Source organism: Notamacropus eugenii, chromosome 2 (genome assembly GCF_028372415.1).
Source record: "Notamacropus eugenii isolate mMacEug1 chromosome 2, mMacEug1.pri_v2, whole genome shotgun sequence".
Lineage (NCBI taxonomy): Eukaryota > Metazoa > Chordata > Mammalia > Diprotodontia > Macropodidae > Notamacropus > Notamacropus eugenii.
The window spans coordinates 206257042-206280643 of NC_092873.1; the positions used below are offsets into that span (position 1 = coordinate 206257042).

Below are 23602 nucleotides of genomic sequence, written 5' to 3' on the forward strand. Positions count from 1 at the left end.
GAACACTGAGTAAGGATACTTCTGGGGAGGCTACAGCTTGAGGAGAAGGATAAAGCAGGAGCTTAATTCGGCTAAGGGCAAGTCTGGGAAGATAGTTTCCTATTTTAAATAATTATTTTTTGCTAATTGGGTGCTAAGCTTTGTTGTTTATTCTGAAACACTGCAAGTACTATCAGCACTCTCCACATTTAGTGTCTTGGTTCAGAACCTTGACAATTCTTAGTTCATGAAGCTTTCAAAAATTATGAACATTTTTAAGATTTCAAAATGTTATCCAACTCAATTTCCTCTCCCTTACTCAATTATTGACACCAGCTTATTGTCTATATGCTGTGCCAGTCCAGTGTCTATATGTCTGTGTGTGTGTGTGTGTGTGTGTGTGTGTGCGCGTGCGTGCACAAAATATATTTATTGGGCTACCTCTGTCCCTATGTGTCTGGGAGATATTTTTATCCACTTTGCTTTTGTTGGTAGGATGACTATAATGATCCCTCTTGCATTTTTATGTATTTCACTGTGCAGGCTTTGTAGAGTTCTGGGATTGGATACAATTAATAAAATATCACTTCTTAAAAAGAACACTGGAAAACTTTACTATCAAAAATTAGTTTTTTTCTTTTATTTATATTCTATGTAGAACATTTTTCATAGTGCAAGTGCCCTTCCTCCTTAGATGAGCACATATCTTTCAATTTCACATTGTATTTGATGCCAATTCTCAAAAAAATTATGTAATGAAGTTATTTCCAACTGAATCTATTATAAAATCCTGCATAATGTTGACATCTGCATGCATGGGAGTTACCTGGTTTAAGAGGACCCATTAAGATAATATTTTATTCTAGTAAGTCAAATGCTTTCAAAAATAGACATAATGGAATATTTCTTATTTCATGGGCTATCTTTGTTTTCATGTGACAAGGAAATAGTCTATCCTTCCAGTAATTTGAGTGAAAACATGATTGGCAGGTATTTATGAGTTGCGATTTAGCTATATTAGAATATTCTAAGCAAATAATCAATAATATCATAAGGCCATTAATAATCATATCATAATCCCATCTGGAGTGGGATTTTATATTCTTGAAACCTCTCAGTGACTTGAGTAAAGTATCAAAATGTGGTTTGTAGTAGAAAAATCTACAAAAAGCTGCTGGTTTCATTTTCATATTTTCATGAAAGGGGTCCTTGAAGATTTTATAAAGATGAAAGTATTCATATAGCTTTTAGTTGTTACTAAAGAGCTCAACCTTCCTTCTGCCAAGACCGATATCTTTGTGGCTGTTTGTCCTTCATACTTGAAAAAGATTAATGACATCACAATGTTGGGATCAAGCTACAGTGTGTTCTGCTTGGAAGGCTCCACCCTAAGTCAGGCACAAATAGTTCATTTGAACATCTGGCATGGAGCTGTCTCTAGATTTGTGCATCTTACATTTGCTTTGTGCTAAAGTAATATGGTCATTTTCTAAACTCCCTCTCATTTTCACTTCACTAGGCAGTTTCTTCTTATTCTTCAAAATAGGTGTTAGAATAAGGAGCATTTAGGCCTTTGTTACTTCCTCCATTTTATGAAAGATGAATTATCAAAAGACAGAATTTACAAGTTGATAAGATTCTAATAGAGACAGATATCTAGTAAATGTCCAGACAGATGAAGTCCCTTAATATAACTATATCCTACCACTGTATCACATTTTTTTAAATTCTGGAGGTGAAGTAATTATCCTTCTAATTTAGATATTTTTATCTTTACCCGTATGTTTACTTTTTAAAATTGTTATTTTAAATTTATGGAACAAAACAAGCATTTCTATAACATAGTACAATAAAAAAGATGATTGCACATGAAAATGCAAATATACTCTGCACAACTTGTTATCCCTTTCAAATATGCAACAAGGTTATCATGTAAATTCTTTCTCTCTACTTTTTTTCTTCCCTCACCCTTCATCCTAGAGATGGCTACCCTTAGACAAAAATAGCTCTCTCTCTCTATGTATGTATGTATATGTATATATGTATGTATATATTTACATACATATATATACATGTACAGGTTGTACATATACATATGTACATATAGTTATGTATATGTACACATACACAAATATATATGTATATATATATATATATATATAAAATTATACATACTATTTAAGACAAAAAAACTTGCACAGAAAATAACAAATTACTGGCAGGTATTCCTGGACAACATTTTTATGAAATTATTTGGGGATTTAATCGTGACAGCCAAAAGAAGCCAACAATCTTAGGATGCAATAATAGAAGCATAGCCGAACAAGATAAGTGATAAATAATATTAATAATAGAGAGGTCCGTGCTCTTTCTGTAGCATGCATACAGTACATGAGTGAGAACTCCCAAACCTTCAGACCTGACAACCATCACTCACTTCTACTGAGTCTTGTTTGCATAAACGGTAGTGTAGTTGTGCCATTTCAGTTTAACTTCCCATGATCCTGTTTGGGGTTTTCTTGGCAAAGATACTTCAGAGGTTTGCCATTTCCTTTTTCAGTTCATTTTACAGAGGAGGAATTGAGGCAAGCAGGCTTAGGCGACTTGCCCAGGGTCACACAGGTACTAAGTGTCCAAAGCTGGATCTGAACTCAGGCCCTCCTGACTCCAGGGTTGATGCTCTATCTACTGTGCCACCTAACTGCCCTATGTTAAGTTGAGGAATGAGCTAAGGAAATGAGTATTTAACAAGTATCTAGGATATAGTATGTATACAGTATATGCATAAAGTATTTGTGACATAGTAAAATGGAGATATCTTGGAGTTGTATTGGCCAGGTTAAAGATTTTTGCAAAAATGTTGAGATAAAATTACAGGGGACATGACTAGGGTGACAATAATGGGAAGGACAAACAAAAGAGAAACATTTTGAATGAAAACATGTAGGATCTGGGAAATGACTAGATACAGTCAAAGATCAGCCAAAGATACTTTCTTTTCATGTGGAGGGACTAGGTTAATAAAAATGTCACTGATAAAAGGTAATAACTCATCATTCAAAACTAAAATTATGAAAAGAATCTGAGGAAGACCTCCAGCTTCTCTGGATAAAGGATTAAGATATCCTTTACAGAGATATACATATGAAGGATTTATAGAAAATCATGGGCGAGAATTGAACAAAGTGAGAAGGTAAGAAGGGCTTGTAGTTTGCAAGGATTGACATCGCACACCTTTAAAAATGATGGATCCATAAAAACATCAAATTAAAAATTAACCATAAGTCCATTGTTGTGTCTGCTGTATACAACCACCTTTTTTTGTGAAGAAATTTCCCCACTATGGTCCAGTGTCTGCTCATTTCAGCATCCTTGACAATGTAATAAACATCAAAGACTGAAAATGCTATATGAATTTCAGCATTCAGACAGAATATAGCACAGAGGTCAAGACTCAATTCTACAATGTGACAGTTAAACATTAATGGAATACATTTTGTTTTTTAAAATTTCCTAACAAAATATTAATGGAAACATTATCTATTATTTTAGTGGATCTGAATCAGAAAAAAATCTATAAGTGGGAAAAAAAAAAACTTTAGTAATCATCAGCCCAGCTCTCTTGTCCTGCAGTTTAGAATACTGAATGTAGATCTCTCAGATAATGAAGGGCTAGGCTGGGTGTAAAAATCAGGTGTATCCTTTCTTTCTGTTATATCTTTATCATTCTGCTTATCTAGAGCATCTCTTTCTTCCATTCACTCAAATTATTACATTTTTAGAGTCTAGGGTTTTTTGTTTTTTTTTTTTGCTGTTGTTGTAGGGATGAAGGAGATGAGTTGTAGTGATAGCTAGTGAAGGAGGGGAAAGAATGTGAATGGAAGGAAGAAAAAGCAAAAATAACGTTTTCTATAACCTAATTGAATGAAACACAGTCATTCCAGAAGCATGCTACATCTGACTAGGGTACATTGCATTCATTAAGGTGGTTAAGTTAGAACTTAAATTGAATCAATCTTATTACCTTTTTCTTTCAGACCTGAAGCAGTTTTCCCAGCTTTTTCTTTTGAAGCTTCTGTAAGAGAATTGGAAGGAAAAAAGTTACAATAAATAATAGAGAAATGGGGGAAAATAGTGATATGAGCATTTCTTAAAGCAAAATGAAACTTATATTTGCTCAGTCAGATCATAAGTGGATTTCTGCTTTATTTGAGAATTCTGAGTAGGGATTCCTGAGAACTGGAAAAGGAAAGACTTTGAAAAATGTTATTTTATTATACTGGGATGAAAATTTCTTTAGAAAGTGGATTAATGGATAGATGAATAGATGAAAAAAACCTTTAGTAATTACTGACTTTGGGAAAAACACTGTGCTAATAACAATGGATAGAAATAGAAAAGTAAGATAGTCCCTATTCTCTTTTAGATCATATTCTAAGGGGGAAACAACATATGATCATATATCTAGAACTAAGGGATTGAGACCATCAAGCCCAACCTCCCCATTTTATAGATAAAGGAAGTAAAGAACAAATGGTGAAGTGATTTGCCTGGGTCACATAGCCTGAGGGTCTGTGGCTATATTTTAAACCAAGTCTTTCTGATTCCAAGTCCAGTGCCCTTTCACCATTCCACACTGATAAAGTCACCTTCTAGCAATCTCCACACCATGCTTTTTTCCACTCTGGCCATCATTTTATCTCTTCCCCATCACCTCACCAGAATCTTGGACTCTTTCCTTGGAATGAATGGCAGTGTTCTTCATTTTTTCTCAGAGCCAGGTCTCCGTTACACTCCCTGGGTAGCTTCATATTGCACCCTTTTCAGTACAAGGCATTTTGTTCCTTTAAAATATAAGCTCCTTGAGAGCAGGGAATTTTGTTTATATTTCGATTTCCAGAATTTAACCCAGTGATTGGCATAAAGTAAGCATTTACTAAATACTGTGTTTCTATTTATCAGTCTACATACATCTCATTTATCTTTTATCTTCATACTCAATATTTCATTGACTACCTCCAATGAATTTGGTCATGGTGCATGAACACGACTATTGAATAAATGAAATAAACATTGGGATTGGTTGATGAAAAGAGTTTATTAAAATAAAAACCTTTGGTTGCATGAAATTATCAGAGACCAAATCTTATTGTTGGTGTCAGCATCATTATCTTTATATGTGGACAACCACACATGCTCATATTGTAACATCTGGCAACCTTTTTTAACTCTTCAACAGTTTTTGATGCAGATATGCTAGGCATGATCCTTACCTACTGTAAAAATTGTAAAATGACATATAGTAACCATTTCTGACAGCATATGTAACAATCAGTACCCATACTTCATCACTTTTCTAGTTAAAATCACAAGGTGCATTTCCTTTTCCCTCTTTTCAGAGGAAGGATAAACATTATAATTATGCAACTTTTGGCATTGTTTTTATGCCCTTTTCTTTTACATTGCTGAAATAATTATGCATGTGATAATTGTGTGAGGTTAACTGTAGTACCACATACTGCTCCAATGGGCATATGGAAACTTACTAACTCTGGGATGTCTTACTTACTTCAACCTCTCCTCATATTGGCAAATCTAGATTCCCAGAAAAGGACTACCATCAAATTGTTTTACTCAAATTCTCTCAGGATCTAAGGGTAAACCTTGTGAGCAAATTCACTTCCTTGACTCACTACTGTAGTTTTAAAGCCCACACTTATGAGTTTCCATTTTTACAAAATCATCCACTAACAATTGTGATATATTTAGATTTCAAATACTCATTTTTAATCTTTATTTTTAATTTAATTTTAAATTTAAACACAAAATAAGGGAAAAAACCATTACCATGTACACAGCAGAACATGAGAAGATTCAATATAAAGCAATAATTTCCATTTCAAGAAAACCTATATAATGAATACTATACATTATTTTCAAAACTGTCCATCTTTTCTTTGCTTCATTGTGTGTTTTCTTTCATTATCTGTTGTGCACTGTTTGCTTTTTTCCCCCATGAAGGCTACAAAAAAACACTGATACACACAAACACACACACACAGAGACATGCACATATCTAAATATCCATAAACATGTATACCCATATACACTTAAACATATATATGTAAGACTTTATTATGCTTATTTACACTTGTCATGTTTCTCTAAAAACGGATAGCATTTTCCTTCATAAGTCTTTCCATATTTTTCTAAATCCACCACCTCATCATTTTCTATACCACAGAAATATTTGATGCAATTGTGTTCTATCTGAGAGTTTGTCCATGAGTTCTCCCTACCCCCAATTTGCTGCATTCTTTCTATTCTTAGCTATATGTTTTATTTATGCAGGACAACTTTAATTTAAAATAATCAAAATTATCCATTTTACACTTTAACAATGCTCTCCCATTATAATATGGTTTAAAGTCTGATCCTACTGAATCTAGTTCCTTCACATATTTCCCTCCTGGTTTTCTTAAAGTTTCTAGCCCTCTGCTCTTCCAAATGAACCCTATCTGTGCAACAAGATAATATTTAGTAATTTAACTGGCATGTCACTGAATAAATAAATTAGGCAAAATGTCCATTTTTATTATATTAACTTTGCTTACCCATGCACAATAAATATTACTTGCACATTATTTGCATCTAACTTCATAAAAAAGTTGTTTTGTATTTATATTCATATAGTTCCTGTGGGTTTTTTTGGCAGATATATTCTCATATTTTTTCATATTGTCTAGTTATTTTATGTTGTCTAAAATTATTGATTAAAATGGCTCACAAAACAATTTCCCTATTTAAATCTAATTAAATTAATTTAATTTAATATTTTTAAATTAAATGCTCCTTCATCCTATTCCCTATCTCTCTCTTATTCTCTCCCCCTTCCCTATCCTCTTACCTTCCTATTTTTGAGTTCAGAAGACTTTTATATCGTTATAGATAAATATGTTTTGTTCCCTCATTAACCCATTCCTGATGAGAGTACGGCTCCAAAACTACTTGCCCTCCTCCCCCGCCTAATTCCTCTGTATCAATTCTTCCTCTTTCATCTCATTTGTATGACTTAATTACTCTTTTCACCTTTTCTACATCATTTTGCTTTTTAGAATCACATGATACTCAATTCTACCCCACTCCATCTTTTGAATTACTCAGTTACTAATGACAATCTTAGACATATGGTTAACATTTCCACATATAAAAAGTAAACAATTTGTCCCTATTGAGTCCCTTATAATATTTGATATTTGCCTTATAGTTCTCTTGGATCTTGTATGTTAAATTTTCTATTAAGCTCTGGTCTTTTTGCAATAGAACGCTGAAAGTCTGTCAGTTCATTGAATGACCAGGACTGTATTTAACTTTGCTGGAAATGATATTTTCAGCCTTTTCAGATATGATATTTTCAGTCCTTTTGTTCTTTGATACACAGTGTTCAAAGATCTGCAAACTTTTACTGTAACCACTGCTATGTCTTGTGTAATTCTAACTGTGGCTCCACAGTATTTGAATTTTTTTCTTTTTGCTTCTAATATGTTCTCCTTTAGCTGGGGATTTCAAAATTTGACTATGATATTCCTGTAGGTTTTCCTCTGAGGATTTCTTTCAGGTGATTATTAGTGAATTTTTAAATTTATACTTTTTCCTCTTTTTCTAACACTTTAGTATAATTTTATTTAGCTTTTTCTTGTATTGTTGTATCCAGATTCTTTTTTTATCATAGATTTCTTATAAGCATATTTTTTCTTATATTTTTTTCTTATAAGATACTTCACATTCTCTTCTCTATGTTCATTCTTTATATTTGTTTTTCATTTTTTCTTGGTCTCTTATAATTTCATTGACTTCTCCTTGCACAATTTTTTTTTTTTTTTTGGAGAGGGGAAGGCAAAGCAGTTGGGGTTAAGTGACTTTCCCTGTGTCACAGAGGTAGTAATTGTCAAGGGTCTAAGGCCTGATTTGAACTTAGGTTCTGCTGACTCCAGGGTTGGTATTCTTCTCAACATGCCACTTAGCTGCCCCTCCACTTCTAATTTTCAGGAGTCATTTTTCTTCCTTAAGATTCTGGATTTCCTTTTCCAATTGGTTGACTTATTTTCATAATCTTTTTGTTTTTTCACATTGTTATTTTTTTTCATTCATCAATGCTCTTATTTGATTTTTTAGTTCTTTTTTGAATTCTTTTATGAATTCTTTTTGGGCAGGTGACCATTTGATGCTACTCTTGGAGTAGGAGAAGCTTTTTTTGTTTCACTATCCTCTCTGAAGATGAATCCCAGTCTTCTCTATGCCCATAACAATTGTCTACAGTTGGGTTCTTTCTCCTTTGCCTACTAATTTTCTCAAAAATATTTTAGCAGCTTGTTATAATCACCTCTAATCTTGAGGTATGAGGGATGGTGCCTCTGGCTTCAGGTCCTTCTTGCTGTTATTTTTTGAGCTTTAACCCAGGCCCAACCTCTGCACTAATTTCCCCTTCCAAGCCACAGTAAGGGCCCCTCAGCCTACTGCATTCAAAATGCTTTTGCTTCCTGAGAACCTTCCATTGGCTATGATTTTTAGTTCTCCCCTCTGATCTAGAACCAAGACCAACTAAGTACCCACAGCCAGCAGAGTCACTGCCCCATTGCTTGTGCATTCACTGGGTGTGTGCTGGTTCCTTGTCACCTATGTCCACATCTTGACAGCACAGATAGGCCTGGCTTCTCCTTTCAGCAGAGTTCCCTCAATCTTTCCCTGTTCAGATGCCAACTCCCCACACCACATTGTCCAGGAGGTGAAAATTCCAGTGGTTTCCAATCCAGATGCCTCCAGGACTCTCTGCTTGTTGTTTCATTGGAGCTAGCCTGAAGGTATTTACACTTCACTGTGGCCCAACTTCTATCCTGGAATTTTCTTTGCATCTTCCCAGGAGGACTACTGTTCTGCCCCAACTCTTGCTTATTTTTGCTGTTCTGCATTCACTATGAGGTGCTCTTTTGTCTTTGTGGAGGAGATGTGGAGAGCTGGGAATTTTCTGACCTATTCCACCATATTCTCCCAAACAATTACTATGAAAACAAAACAAATTATAATAGCATAATATATTATGGCAAGTATGTGAATGATGATGATTATGATGATGAGGAAGAAGAAGAAGACCACCATTCACAAATGTGGGGCATTCCTTCTCACTGATACACTCAGTATCTGTGGGGAAGAGATGGCACACACTTACAGAAACCTTTCAAGGAGTCACACAAATTAGGAAAACTCAGTTGCTTGAGGTAATTCACAGCTCTGGAATGTAAACTGTGATTCCCTTTGTCTTACTAAAGAACTTTCTATAAAATTTCCTTAATGAACATAATTTTTCATTGATCAAATATTTCCAACTGCTAAGCTGAATTGATCTACCTTGTACTTGAGTAATATTTCTCTAGGAATGACATCTTAGTCAAATTAATTGATTCTCCAGGAGACTTCCTTGACCCTTTGCTTTCAAGCAACTTTTTTGTTGATCAGGACTTGCTTGACATCAGTTATAATATCCATCTACTAATCTCCTATCTACAAACTTAGTTAATTAAGTTCTAAAATCACTGCTTTCACCTATTTCAGGTGCCTCTTCTGTGAGACATCTGGGCTAAAGAATAAAGGGTAAAGTTTAGTAACATTTCTAACATAATTCCAAATTATTTTACAGAACTCTTGATCCAACTTGCAGCTATAGCAATAGCCTAACATGCATGTGAAATTCTTAACATGCTCCTTCTATTAATCCTTCATAGAGTTCCTATCCATCTATACCCACATACAGTACAGGTTCACATGTCATGGGATCTAATGAAGATGTACTGTGTGGTACAGGCCCCTAGAAGACCACAAAATATCAAGATAACAGCTGAGGAAAAAAGGTATCCTTTAGATCACAAAGTTGTTTCTTAGTTTTGTCTCTGTTACCTGTGGGAGCATCCTTATCAAATTTCCAAAATGGACAAACCATAAAAATAAATCTATAATTTGTCATACCTCATTAATGCACTTATGCTCCGGGGATGAAAACTAATGAAAAAAGGAAGTCTTTCTCTTACTGAAGCTAAGAATATGGGGAAGATAAACAAACAACTATGATGCTACTTGAGATGGATGAAGTAATGATGACTAATGATATGGAGAGGGAAAAGGTGATAAGCTCTTATTTTGTTGCTATTTTCTCTGTCGAGGATAATGACCTATAGGGAAAAGGACAGAAGAAAAGTGACTCATAAGAAGCTAATAACCAAGGCAAACAAAGAGATTTTAACTGAAGATTTTGCTCTCCTTGATAATGTTAGGTAACAGATGAACATCATTGGTTGTTTAATGAATTGTCAGAATTACTTTTTGAGACACTATTAATGATATTTAAAAGATTATAAGGACTGGGAGAGGTGTGAAAGGCAATCAACATGATCAAGAAGCAAATTAGGAAACCAAAGACCATAGAATCTTATTATGGGGACAGAGAAGAACAAAATACAAATTCAGAAGAGGGCAGCATTGACACTGTATCCACATTTGAAACCTCAAAAAGAAATATGAAATGGTCTCAAGCCTAATGAACATTTTTGAAAGAGCTGAATAACGATTTCAAAAGAAAAATTAGAGAGATAGAAGAAAAATTAAACAATGATTTTAAAAATACAAGCAAAGTTGGCCAAATGAATATGGAGGTACAAAACCAAATTGGAGAAAATAACTCCTTAAAAGGAAAAATCAAACATGGAAAAGGAGGTACAAACGTTAACTGAAGAAAGCAATTAGTTCAAATTAGAATTGGGTAAGTAGAAGCTAGTGACTCTATGAAGCACCAAGAATCAGTCAAACAAAATCTAAAGAAATAAAAAATAGAAGAAAATGTAAAATGTCTCATTGGAAAAGCAACTGCTCTGGAAAATAGATCTGGGAGGAAAAAAAAACAACTAAGAATCATTGGTCTACTGGAAAGCCATAATGAAAAAAAAGAGCCTGGACAATATCTTCCAAGAAATCATCAAGGAAAACTGAGCTGAGATCCTATATCCAGAGGAAAAAATAGTCATCAAAAGAATCCACCAATCACCTCCCGAAAGAGATCCCAAATTGAAAATGCCAAGGAATACTGCTGAAAAATTCCAGAATTATCAGGTCAAGGAGAAAATATTGCAAGCAGCCAGAAAGAAACAATTTAAATATCAAGGAACTACAGTCAGGATCACACAGGACCTTGAAGCTTCTACATTAAAAGATAGCAGGGATTGGAATACGATACACTGTAAGGCAAAGGAGCGTGGACTACAACCAAGGATCAATTGCCTAGCAAAACTGAGCATAATCTTTCAGGCAAGGAGATGAAATAAGGGATTTCCAAACTTTCCTGATGAAAAGGCCAGAGCTCAATAGAAAATTTGATCTTCAAATGCAAGAAAAATAGAACCTTGCTATTCAATATGGGCAAATAACCCCTTGTGGGAAGATGATACCTGTTAATCTTGAGAATTACATATTTATTATGGCATTTAAAAAGAGATATACATAGATAGAGGGTGTTGGTACAAATTAACTGATGTGATTGCAGAAAACCTAATTAAGAGATGCAAAGGGAGAAGAGAAAAAAGGAAGAGGCAGAAAAGGATAAATTACATCACGTGAAAAGGCACAAAACATATTACAGTAGAGGGAAAGAAGGGAAGGAGATGATCATTGTTTGAGCTTTACTCTCATAGGATTGGGTTCAAGGAGGGAATAACGTACTCAGTTAAGTGTAGAAATCTAACTTCTCTTACAGAAAGTAGGTGGGAAAAGGGGGAAAATAGAGAGGATAGTTAGAAGGGAGGGCAGATTGAGGGAGGCAGTGGTCAAAAGTAAAACTCTTTTGAGGAAGGAGAGGGAGAAGAGAGAAATAAAAGCATAAACAGCTGGAGGAATAGGATGGAGAGAAAGACAGATAGTAATCATGACTGTGATTGTGAATGGTATGAATACTCTCATAAAACAGAGGTGGATAGCAGAATGGATTAAAAACCATATTCCTACAATATGTGTGGTTTCCAAGAAACACATTTGAAACAGGGGAATACACATAGGGTAAAGATAAAAGGTTGGAGAACAATATATTGTGCTTCAGCTGAAGTTAAAAAAAAGCAGGGATAGCAATCCCTATCTCAGACAAAGCAAAAGCAAAAATAGATTTAATCAAAACAGATAAGGAAGAAAACAATATCCTGCTAAAAGACACCACAAACAATGAAGTAATATCATTACTAAACATATGTACACCAAGTGATATAGCATCCAAATTCTTACAGGAGAAGTTAAGAGAGTTACAGGAAAAAAGAGATAGCAAAACTATATTAAAGGGGCGACCTCAACTTCTCCTGTCTGAACTTGATCAATCTAATCTCAAAATAAACAAAAAAAGTGAAATTGATGATATGAATAGAATTCTGGAAAAAAGTAGACATGATAGAACCCTGGACAAAACTGAATGGGGATAGAACAAAATATGCCTTTTTCTCAGAGGTACATGGCACATACACAAAAATTAACCATGTACTAGGGCATTAAACACCTCAAAATCCAGTGCAAAAAATAAAGAATAGTCAATGCAACCTTTCAGATCATGATGCAACAAAAATTGCATGTAATAAAGGGCCATGGAAAGATAAATCAAAAATTAATTAGAAACTAAATAATCTAATCCTAATGAATGAATAAATCAAGCAACAAATCATAGAAACAATCAATAGCTTCATTCAAGAGAAGGACAAAAATGAGACAACCTACCAAAACTTATGGATGAAGTGAAAGCAGTTCTTAGGGGAAGTTTTATATCTGAATGCTTACACGAATAAAATAGAGAAAGAGGAGATCAATGAATTGGGCATGCAACTGTAAAAGCTAGAAAAAGAACAAATTGAAAATTCCCAATTACATACCAAATAAGAAATACTGAAAACCAAAAGAGAGATTAATAAAATTTAATTTAAGAAAACTGTTGAACTAATAAATAAAACTAAGAGCTGGTTTTATGAACAAAAACAATAAAATTGATAAACTGTTGGTAATTTTGATTTTTAAAAAAAGAAAGAAGAAAATCAAATTACCAGTATCAAAAATAAAAGGGTGAATTCACCTCCAATGAAGAGGAAATTAAAATAATAATTAGAAATTATTTTGCTGAACTGTATGCCCATAAATTTGACAATCTTACTGAAATGTATGAATGTTTACAAAACTATAAATTGCCTAGATTAACAGGAGAAGTAAAATACTTAAATAATCTCATCTCAGAAAAGATATTGAACAAGTTATCAATGAACACCCTAGGAAAAAATCTCCAGGGCCAGATGGATTTACGAGTGAATTCTATCAAATATTTAAAGAACATTACTTCTAATGCTTTCTAGACTATTTGGGAAAATAGGCAAAGGAGTCCTACCAAGTTCCTTTTATGATACAAATATGGTACTGATCCCTAAGCCAGGAAGATCCCAAACAGAGACATAAAATTATATACCACTTTCCCTAATAAATATAGATGCAGCAAATTTAAATAAGATATTAGCAAAAAGATTACAGCAACTTGTCATGAGAATAATACACTTTGATCAGGTAGGATTTATACCAGTAATGGAAGGCTGGTTCAATACTAGGAAAATAATCAGCATAATTGGTCATATCAACAACAAAACTAACAGAAACCACATGATTATCTCAATAGAGGCAGAAAAAGCTTTTGACAAAATACAACACTCATTGAAAACACTGGAGAGCATAGGAATAAATGGAACATTCCTCAAAATAATAAGTAGCCTCTACCTAAAATCATCAGTAAACATTATATGTAATGAGGATAAACTAGATACATTTCCAATAAGATTGGGGGTGAAACAAGGATGTCCATTATCACTACTGTTTTTCAATATGGTACTAGAAATATTAGTTTTAGCAATGAGAAGGAAAAAAATTGAAGGAATTAGAATAGGCAAAGAAACTAAGTCATCACTCTTTGCAGATGATATGATATGCTTAGAGAATCCTAGAGAATTAAGTAAATAACTACTTGAAATAATAAACAACTTTAGCAAAGTTGCAGAATACGAAATAAACCCACATAAATCAACTGCATTTCTACATATTATTGACAAGGCCCAACAGCAAGAGATAGAGAGATCCCATTTAAAGTTACTGTACACACTATAAAATATTTGGGAATCTACCAGCCCAAACAAATACAAAGACTATATGAACACAATTACAAAACCCTTTTCACACAAATAAAATCAGATCTAAATAATTGGAAAAACATCAGCTACTCATGGGTAGGCCAAGCTGTCATAATAAGAATGACAATTCTACTTAAATTAATTTGCTTATTCAGTGACATATCGATCAAACTTCCAAAAACATTTTCAAGAACTAGAAAAAAATAATATCAAAATTCATTGGGAAGAACAAAAGTCCAGAATATCAAGGGAATTAATAAAAAGAAATGCTAGGGAAGGTGGCCTAGCCATACTAAATCTTAAATTGTATTATAAAGCACCAATCATCAAAACCACTTGGTACTGGCTAAGAAATAGAGGGGTAGATCAGTGGAATAAGTTTGGTCCATAAGACACTGTAGTCAATGACTATAACAGTCTATTATTTGATAAACCCAAGGACCCCAACTTCTGGGAGAGGAACTCATTATTTGATAAAAACTGCTGGGAAAACTGGAAAATAGTGTGGCTGAAACTGGGCATAGACCAGTGCCCAATATCATATACCAGAATAAAGTCCAAATGGGTATAATCTAGGTATAAAAGCTGGTACTATAAATGAATTAGGGGAGCAAGGAAGAGTCTATTTGTCAGATTTATGGAGAACAAAGTAATTTATGACCAAACAAGAGATAGAGAACATTACAAAATGCAAAATGGATAAACTTTGATTACATTAAATTGAAAAGATTTTGTACAAAGAAAGAAAATGCAACCATGACTAAGATGGAAGCAGAAAACACGGAATACTTACAACTAGTGTTTGTGATAAAGGCTTCATTTCCAAAATATAGAGAGAATTAAGACAAATTTACAAAAATAAAAGTCATTCCCCAACTGATAAATGGTCAAAGGATATGAAAAGACACTTTTCAGAGTAAGAAATTAAAGCTATCTATAGTCATATGAAAAAATGTTCTAAATCACTATTGATTAGAGAGATGCAAATCAAAACAACTCTGCGGTACCACGTCACACCTATTAGATTGAGTAATGTGACAAAACAGGAAGATGATAAATGTTGGAGAAGATGTGAGAGGATTAGAACACCAATTCATTGTTGGTGGAGCTTTGAGCTGATCCAACCATTCTGGAGCAATTTGGAACTATGCCCAAAAGGCTATAAAAATGTGCATACCCTTAGACCCAGCAATATCGCTTCTAGATTTATATCCAAAAAATCGTAAAAATGGGAAAAGCCCTCACATGTACAAAAATATTTATAGCAGCTCTTATTGTGGTGGCCAAGAACTGGAAATTGAGGGGATGTCCATCAATTGGGGAATGGTTGAACAAGTTATGGTATATGATTGTAATGGAATACTATTGTGCTATTAGAGATGATGAGCAGGAAGACTTCAAAAAAACCTGGAAAGACTTATATGACCTGATGCTGAATGAAGTGAGCAGAACCAGAACATACACAGTAACAGCTACAGTGTGTGAGGACTGTTTCTGATAGACTTATCCCTTTCACAGCAATGCAAGGACCTGAAACATTTCCAAAGGACTCATGCCGCAAAATGCCATCCACATTCAGAGAAAGAACTATGGAGTTGAAACACAGAATGAAGCAGACTGTTTTCTCTTGTGTTATGCTTTGTTTTTCTCATGGTTTTTGCCATTCATTTTAATTCTTCTATGCAACAATACTAATGTGAAACTGTTTTTAATAGGAATGTATGTGTCTCAGAGCTCCTATAAGATTGCATGCTTGTCTTGGGGAGGGAGGAAAGAGGGAGGAGAAAAACTTTGGAACTTGCGGAGTTGATTGTTGAAAACTGAAAACAAATAAATTCATAAATTTGAAAAAAATAAATAACATGTAATTGAGAAATGTTTTACAAAATAAATACGATAAAACTTGGTTAATGTTAATTTGTGGTTCCTAAGTCAACATGCACCCTGGAGGCATCTGTTTCTATTTGAGAACGTTTTTATTTGGTCTAAATGACAGTACAAATATATGGATTCAGAATTAGATGAATAGGTAGATCCACCAAGAAGTTATCAATGACTTGAGTCATCAGTGAGGTGTCCTAGGGAACTATGCTTGGCTTTATGATGTTTAATGTACATATATATATATATATATATGTATACATATATATATATATATATATATATATATATAATTGATTCAAATAAAGGTAGAGATTGCAAGCACTTGCATTTGCAGATGACATAAAGCTTCATAATATAATATGATTCCTAGAACAATCCTGACATTCTAGAAAACTGGATTGAATCTTAAAAAGATGAAATTTAATTCAGATATGTGTGAAATCTTACATTTGGGTCACATTACTATTGCCAAACTGCATCCCTTCAAACTCTTTTAAGAACTCTACTCAACAAAGTCTCAAAAGGAGCCATATAAGTCTGGGTTGAGGATCCTCCTCTTAGTCCCCAACAGAAAGATCTTTTGGTTGCCTATCAAAGTAACTTGTAGGCAAGGGCAAAGAAGCTCATAGCCTTAAAACTTTTGTTCTAAATTCCTGTCTTTATTATACCTGACTGCTGACAATGGACTTACTAGTTCAATTTAACATTCCTTCTAGCTACTAAACTTACCTTCCTATAACCATTAGTGTCTATAAACCTTTGATAAATGCTTGAGTCTTTAGATATAATAACTACAGAGACTTTGAACTATTTCATTTATCCTAACCCTTGGCTTCTCCTACAAACTCATTACCTGCCCCACCCTAGACAGCAGTAACTGAAAAAAGGACATGTTTGAATGGAAAATGTGCCCTGGAAACAAATAATAACATATGAGTAGCTCTCATACTCCATTGTTACCCCTATGATATCAAAAGAATATAAGGAAGAATGAAATATGTTGGGTGAACTCACTATAGTGAATTTATCTAAGGCTATATAATCAATAAGGTTACCATATTGAGAAGAATCACATTATCATAGATAAATATCTGAATGCTAAATGAGATCTCAGAGGTCATTTGATTCAATTTCCTCTTTTCAATAATAATGAAATAGAATCCAGGGAAATTAAGAGACTTCCTAGGGTCATAGAGGTAGTTAGTATCAGAGGCAATATTTGAACCCAGGTCTTCTGACCCTAGAGCACTGAATCATAATGCTCCCCAACATGCAAAGTGTCACTTTTACAGTCATTGACATCGTGTCTCTTGATTGAGACTTTCTTGTTGAACATAAAGCAACAAAATCTGCCATTCCCATATTTTTACCTTTCCCTCCAACAAAAGGATTGAGAATGATCAAATTGGCTTAAGGCTGAAATTTTAAATTTAATTATATTTCCTAATTTCCAACAGTTTTAATACAAATTCCCAAACCATTAAAAATGTTTTTAAAAATATGACAGAACATCTCATTGTGTTTTCTAAATGGCCATTTTCACTTCACTGTTTCATATATCACATTATGTTGTTAACTATTTTTTTAGGCCTTTGACTCAAAAATTCAATATTCCTGAAAACTATTTTAAAAGCTGATGTAATGACAATTTTAATCTATACTTCTGTCACTGGAATGCTTCTATTTGAAGTTTTGTAAGTAAACACAGAGAAAGCTAACATTGTGCTAATGTCCAAAGTTGCCTTAGCTTATGAGCATAATCTTCCCAAATCTTGCAGATATTCCAGCAGCACCTTCTAATGTTTTTATTTGCTCCTTATTATGTCCACAGGCTAAGGTGATGTAGGAACTAGGAACTGACTCCTGAGAAAACTGGATCAAAATCTCAGTTTATGTAAGATACTCTTCATTAGCGTTAGAAGTATAGGCATAAATAACATTGAAGGGCTAGCTCCAAGTTTTCCTATTTCAATATTTCAGTACCTGGGATACAATGCATAGAATGGAGAGTTTATTGATTAATAGATTGATGCCATACCATTTGACAAGGAATCTGATGAATATTTTTCAATTTTTTATTCATTATTTTAAAGTATGCATTTGTGACATAATTATTATTGATTCAATGTTTCCCAACAACTAGTTTTACATTTTAATGGAGTCAGGCATTTTCCCCCTCCATTAATGCAAGAATAGGTTTCTTAATATGTTCAGTACAAAAGAAAAATTTTCAAATCATTTGGATATCTATTTTTGCCTAACTGGGCAATATAGTTAAAAATAATAACAATAACAATTAGGGTATATATGTGACAGGCATATACTACATATTGTAGCTATTAAAAGTTTCTGCTCAAAACATAATGCTTTTCCACTTATGTCTTTGTATAATCTTCTGAGACTTACCATTTCTCTAAGACCATATCTGAAATTAATGACACTCCCCTCTCAAAATCTGTATCTAACTTACAGAAATAGAGTTGCCTGGAACACAGAGATGACTTATTTAAAACTTAAGAGAATTAAAGAATCACCTAAGGGTTGTAGAGTTTAAGTGACTTACACATTGTCAAGGTTAGTCAATGTCAGAGGCAGAATTTCAAACCTTACTCTGTTTTACTCCATGTCCAGCACACTGCTCATTATTCTACAAAGCCTTTCTGTTTTTATTTTGGAAATTGCAATAGACAATGGGTTTGCTCCAAAAAGAATTAATATTCCTCTGCTCCACCAACAACCCAACCCATTTTAAATTCCCTTTTTCTAGTGATCAAATGTTTCCTACAAGAGCATTTTTCACTGTAGGTAGAAAAGTCTAAGGAATAACATTGGGGGCATGAAGTAAACTTGTGGTCTCAAAAGATTAAATTTCTCAGGTAAATTTATTTTGTGAAGGGAAATTACTATATTAGAAGGCAATTCTTCAATTTCCAAGGTTAAGTACTGATTTTGAAACTAGTAGTCCCCAGAAAGACCACATCAACCTTGTCCAGTTATATCACTGATCACCACCATGTTTGTCATCTTCTAAGCTTCTAAATGAGGTGAAGACCATGCTTGCCCTTCTGTAATTCAGCCCACTACGTCAGAAATTGTGCTGAATTCTTGACTAAGTGGGATTGATACATGCCTGGGCCAAGAGCAGATGCAGCCATTGTTCATATGACTAGCGTTATGAGAAAATCAGAATGACTAATGATAGAGGCAAAACTGTTTATGGCCCATAAATGAAAAATAATAATAAAAAATAATAATGGCCCATAAATGAAAAATAATAATAAAAACAATAATAGCCTGATCATTCCATATCCTGAAATGAGTCAAAGCTTTAAGGTTAAAATCCATTTCATCTTAAATATTTAATAATAATAGTGATTAATGTTAAATGAAAATAATAACTAACATTTATATAGTGTCAAAGGTTTGTGAAGTACTTTAAATTTCTTAGTTCATCTGATCCTCACAAAACCTCTGAGAGGTAGGTGATACTATTATCCTCATTTTAAAGATGAAAAAATAAAAAAAATCAAAAATCAAAACCCTATTAGGATGGAAATTTCATGAGGGTCAAACTTTCTTTTTAAAATTACATTTGTATTCTGGATCTTTGCACACTGCCTGGTACACAGTAGGTGCTTTATAAGTGCTTTTTCATCTGCCTTCCTGAAAGTCTGAGGGTGAGGGATTAGGTGACTTATCCAAAGTCACCTGGTAAATTCCCACCTTCCAGGACCTGAGAAGGGGCAGTGGTAGAAGTGGTGGGTTCCCATTCACTAATAGCTATCTGAAGCAAGACATCAACACAGGTCTTCCTGTTTCCAAGTCTAATATTATATCCATGGAGTCAGCTAGTTACCTAATTTATTAAGCTGTGCAATATTGCACCGGATTTTAAATATAATGAATTTATTCATTAAATATAATGAATTGTCCCAGGAACATTTCTACCTGAAACCCATCAAAAAAGATAATGATATAATGATAATAAGGAAAATAACAATTCATAGATAGATATAGATAGATAGATAGATAGATAGATAGATAGATAGATAGATAGACAGACAGACAGAGATATATACACACATATAAGATACCTTCTGAGTATAAAAAAATATAAATTGCTTTACGTTCATTTAGGTTCCACCAATAGTCCTGTTTTCTCCTCACCCCTACCCCCATCCCATACACCTTAATCTTACTGATCTCCTCAGGGTCACTGAAAGATTACAGACAGTGAGAACAAGAACTCAGAAGTACAGAAACAGCTTTCATGGGGTCATATAAAGTTGAGAGTAACCTGGGAGGGGAAAGAATCTTTCTTTAAATGAATGATTAAAGATCACGGTTCACCTTTGATCTCTTAGAAAACTCTATTAAAAGTGAAGGATGTTCAACACTGGAATGAATTACTGAGGAAAGGTATAAAATCTCATTCCACACAGGTATAAAAATTAGAAAATAGTTTTCATATATCTTCTCTCTATCAAAAAAGTAAGAATTAGATCAAATGGCTACTCAAGATTCATTCATGCCAAATGGTTTGATAAGAGGTATGAATATTTCACTGCTTCTACAAAGATCCATAGTTCACGGACCATCTCCTCCCTCTATTGAAGTAGTTAGAAAATCAGTCAAGGTAGTCAGTCAAAAATATATATTAAGCACTTACTTTGTGCCAGGCAATGTGTCAAATGCTGAGGATATAGAGAAAGGGAGATAAACAGTCCTTGTTCTCAAGAAGCTCAAAAACAAATCCATACAAAGAAGAAAAATACAGGATGAATTAGGGATAATCTCAGAGAGAAGGCACTAAGATTAAGCAGGACTGTGAAAGGTTGCTTGCAGAAGGTGGGACATTAGTTGAGATTTGAAGGAAGGCAGGGATTTTCATAGAAGAGACCTTAGACACCACCCAATAAAATGCCTTCATTTAATTGATGAAAATCTTTTTATCCAGAGAAATGAAGTGATTTCCCTAAGGCTACTTAGCTAGTAATAGAGCTGTAATTAAAACCCAGGCTACCTGGTTCCAAGTTCAACGCTCTTTGGAATAACTCCTTTCATCAACTTTGATGTAATTGATAGTTTCTCCATATTCTATTTTAGTCATATGGACCAAATCTGGAGCACTGTGTTTATTTAAGGTGCCACATTTTAGGAAAAAGTTGTGTCAAGAAGGATGATGAAAGAACTGGAGGCCATGTGATAGGAACGTCAGGCAAAGGAACTATGCATGTTTAGACTAGACAAAGAGAAGGCTTGATAGGTAAGGGGTCAGTAGTCTTAGTCATCTTCACTTATTTAGAAGACCATCCCGTGAAAGACTTGTTCTTTTCAGCACAAGAGAGGAAAACTAGGAGAATGGGTAGAAGCTGCAGAGACAGATTTTGTCTTAAGGAAAACCTTAATTAGAACAGTTCAAAAAAGGTCTAGGCTGCCTAGGGAAGTAATGAAGTCCCCTTTCCTGCATGTCTTCAAGTGGAGGTTGGATGACCACTTGTCAAAGGTTATCATAGAGAAGATTCTTTTTCAAGCAATCAAGGCTGAAGAGGTCACTGACCTTTGATTTAACAAGTCCTATCAGAAGGGAGTGTGGGGCAGTGGAAAGTATTAGATTCATATATGAACACTTTTCGGAACATGAATTAATGTGAGGGCTCATTGCATATAGAGGAAAAAAATGAAAAAAGAATTGTTTTAGTTCTAAATCTTAGTTCTGCCTCTGGCCCATTCATGTACTTTTAGAATACCACTGAATATTTTTAGTCCTTTTTACTTTGTAGGAACAGAAAGATAAGTAAATTTCTTCTAATACCTACCAGGACTGGGGAATCTGTGGCTTTGAGGCCACATGTGGCCTTCTAGGTCCTCAGGTATGGCCCTTTGGATGAATCCAAACTTTATAGAACAAATCTCCTTAATAAAATGATTCATTCTGTAAAACTTGGACTTAATCAAAAGGCCACACCCAAGGACCCAGAAGTGTGGTCTTGAGGCTGCAGGTTCCCCAATCTGAATTAAGTAAGGCACCCTTAGAAGTTGCTTTAACAATTGTGGCAACAATCCATTTTATTTTTAATGAATTTTTTATGTTTTTGATTTTCCAAAGATATTTTAGTACTTATGTAAGAAGTAGCCGATGTGAAAATGATCATCCTTCAGTATAATCTATCTGTAATCTCATAATTACGTATGTGTTAATAAAATCAACCATTGTTACATAAAATCATTGATGCTCTGACTATATCTAACCATCATTTTAGAATTTTCAGTTTTACCAAGCTCTTTCCATATAATAATTCTGGGAGTCAAGTAGTGATTATTTTCATCCTCATTTTACAGATGAAGAAATTAGGGTTCAGAGAAGGTATACAATTACTCTAGGATTAATTGTTGGAGCAGTAACTCAAACTCTAGTTTTTGGTCTCTGTCTGTTTGTTTTTCTACTACATTAGACTGCCTCAGATTTAAAAAACAAAACAAAACTATAGCACTTGTAATATAATTATATTCATTAACTTCCCTTCTTCAGTGCTAACCCTCCCCTCTTAGGGCATAACAACTCTAATACTGAAAATCTGCTTAGACAGAAATCCTTATTCCTTCATTTATTCCAAATAATTATCTGCATGATGATCAATAGTTCTTGTTAATTTTTAGCCTGAAGATGTAGTTTTGTTTTCATAACAATCTTGTTTTGTCTTCCATTTCCCTAAGTAGCAAGTATAGGCTTCTTTAGGATTGCAAGGATCTGCAAAGACATGTTTGGCCAAGATCTGGGGAAAGTTTCCTTGCAGAAGTCTAATTAATCAAAGCCCCTGACTGTGCCTTATGAGATAATGATGCACCTAGGAAATCTGAGGAGCTGTAATCATACAGAACAAGCGTTAATGGGAATAACAATTAGTAACTCAACACTGAAGGCCTGGTGTTTTGATATATCCCTGTGCTGTACATGGTACCTAACACCAGATAATCTTGTCTTTGAAAATCACTTAACCTAATTGTTTCAGTTTTCTAAACTCCTGTTCATCCCCTAGACAGTGGTTCTTTGAAGACTGTGATGCGGCTACATGTGTAAAGGGCAGTGGTGAAAAAGTAAAGGTCACTCAAGTTTTACTGTATTAATGAGACTGTGCCAGAAAGAATGAGATCATTTTGAATTCTGTCAGTGCTTAACAGTATGAAGATATAGTAGCAGAAAACCTGGCCATTCAATCACATAAGCCTTTGATTCCTGACAGAGCCATGTGGACTATGCTGAAGATCTTCATAAAAAACAGTTTTACCCACAAAAGTTTTTATTTCCTTCATTTTGTTTTATTCATTTTCCCTCTTATTTAATATCCCATCATCTCAAAAATGAAAAATAACATTTTTATGTTTTTTTCTTTAAAATATTCTGTAAAAGAAGATTAATTTTGCCTTTAAATTTTTGGATGATAAATAAATGTCTACACATTCTAACTTTTCCTGGGGAACACACTGCTTGGGGGCCTAAA

At 34.0% G+C, this 23602-nt stretch overlaps 1 protein-coding gene across 15 annotated transcripts in view; it reads right to left on the minus strand.

The window, feature by feature from the left end:
• TRDN (triadin) overlaps positions 1-23602 on the minus strand; it is a 561781-nt gene that overhangs the window by 129090 nt on the left and 409089 nt on the right. For all 15 annotated transcript variants that reach the window (XM_072643208.1, XM_072643207.1, XM_072643206.1 and 12 more), the window contains one exon: positions 4004-4054. In XM_072643208.1, the coding sequence (XP_072499309.1) occupies positions 4004-4054 (51 nt within the window). The remainder of the gene's footprint in view (positions 1-4003; positions 4055-23602) is intronic.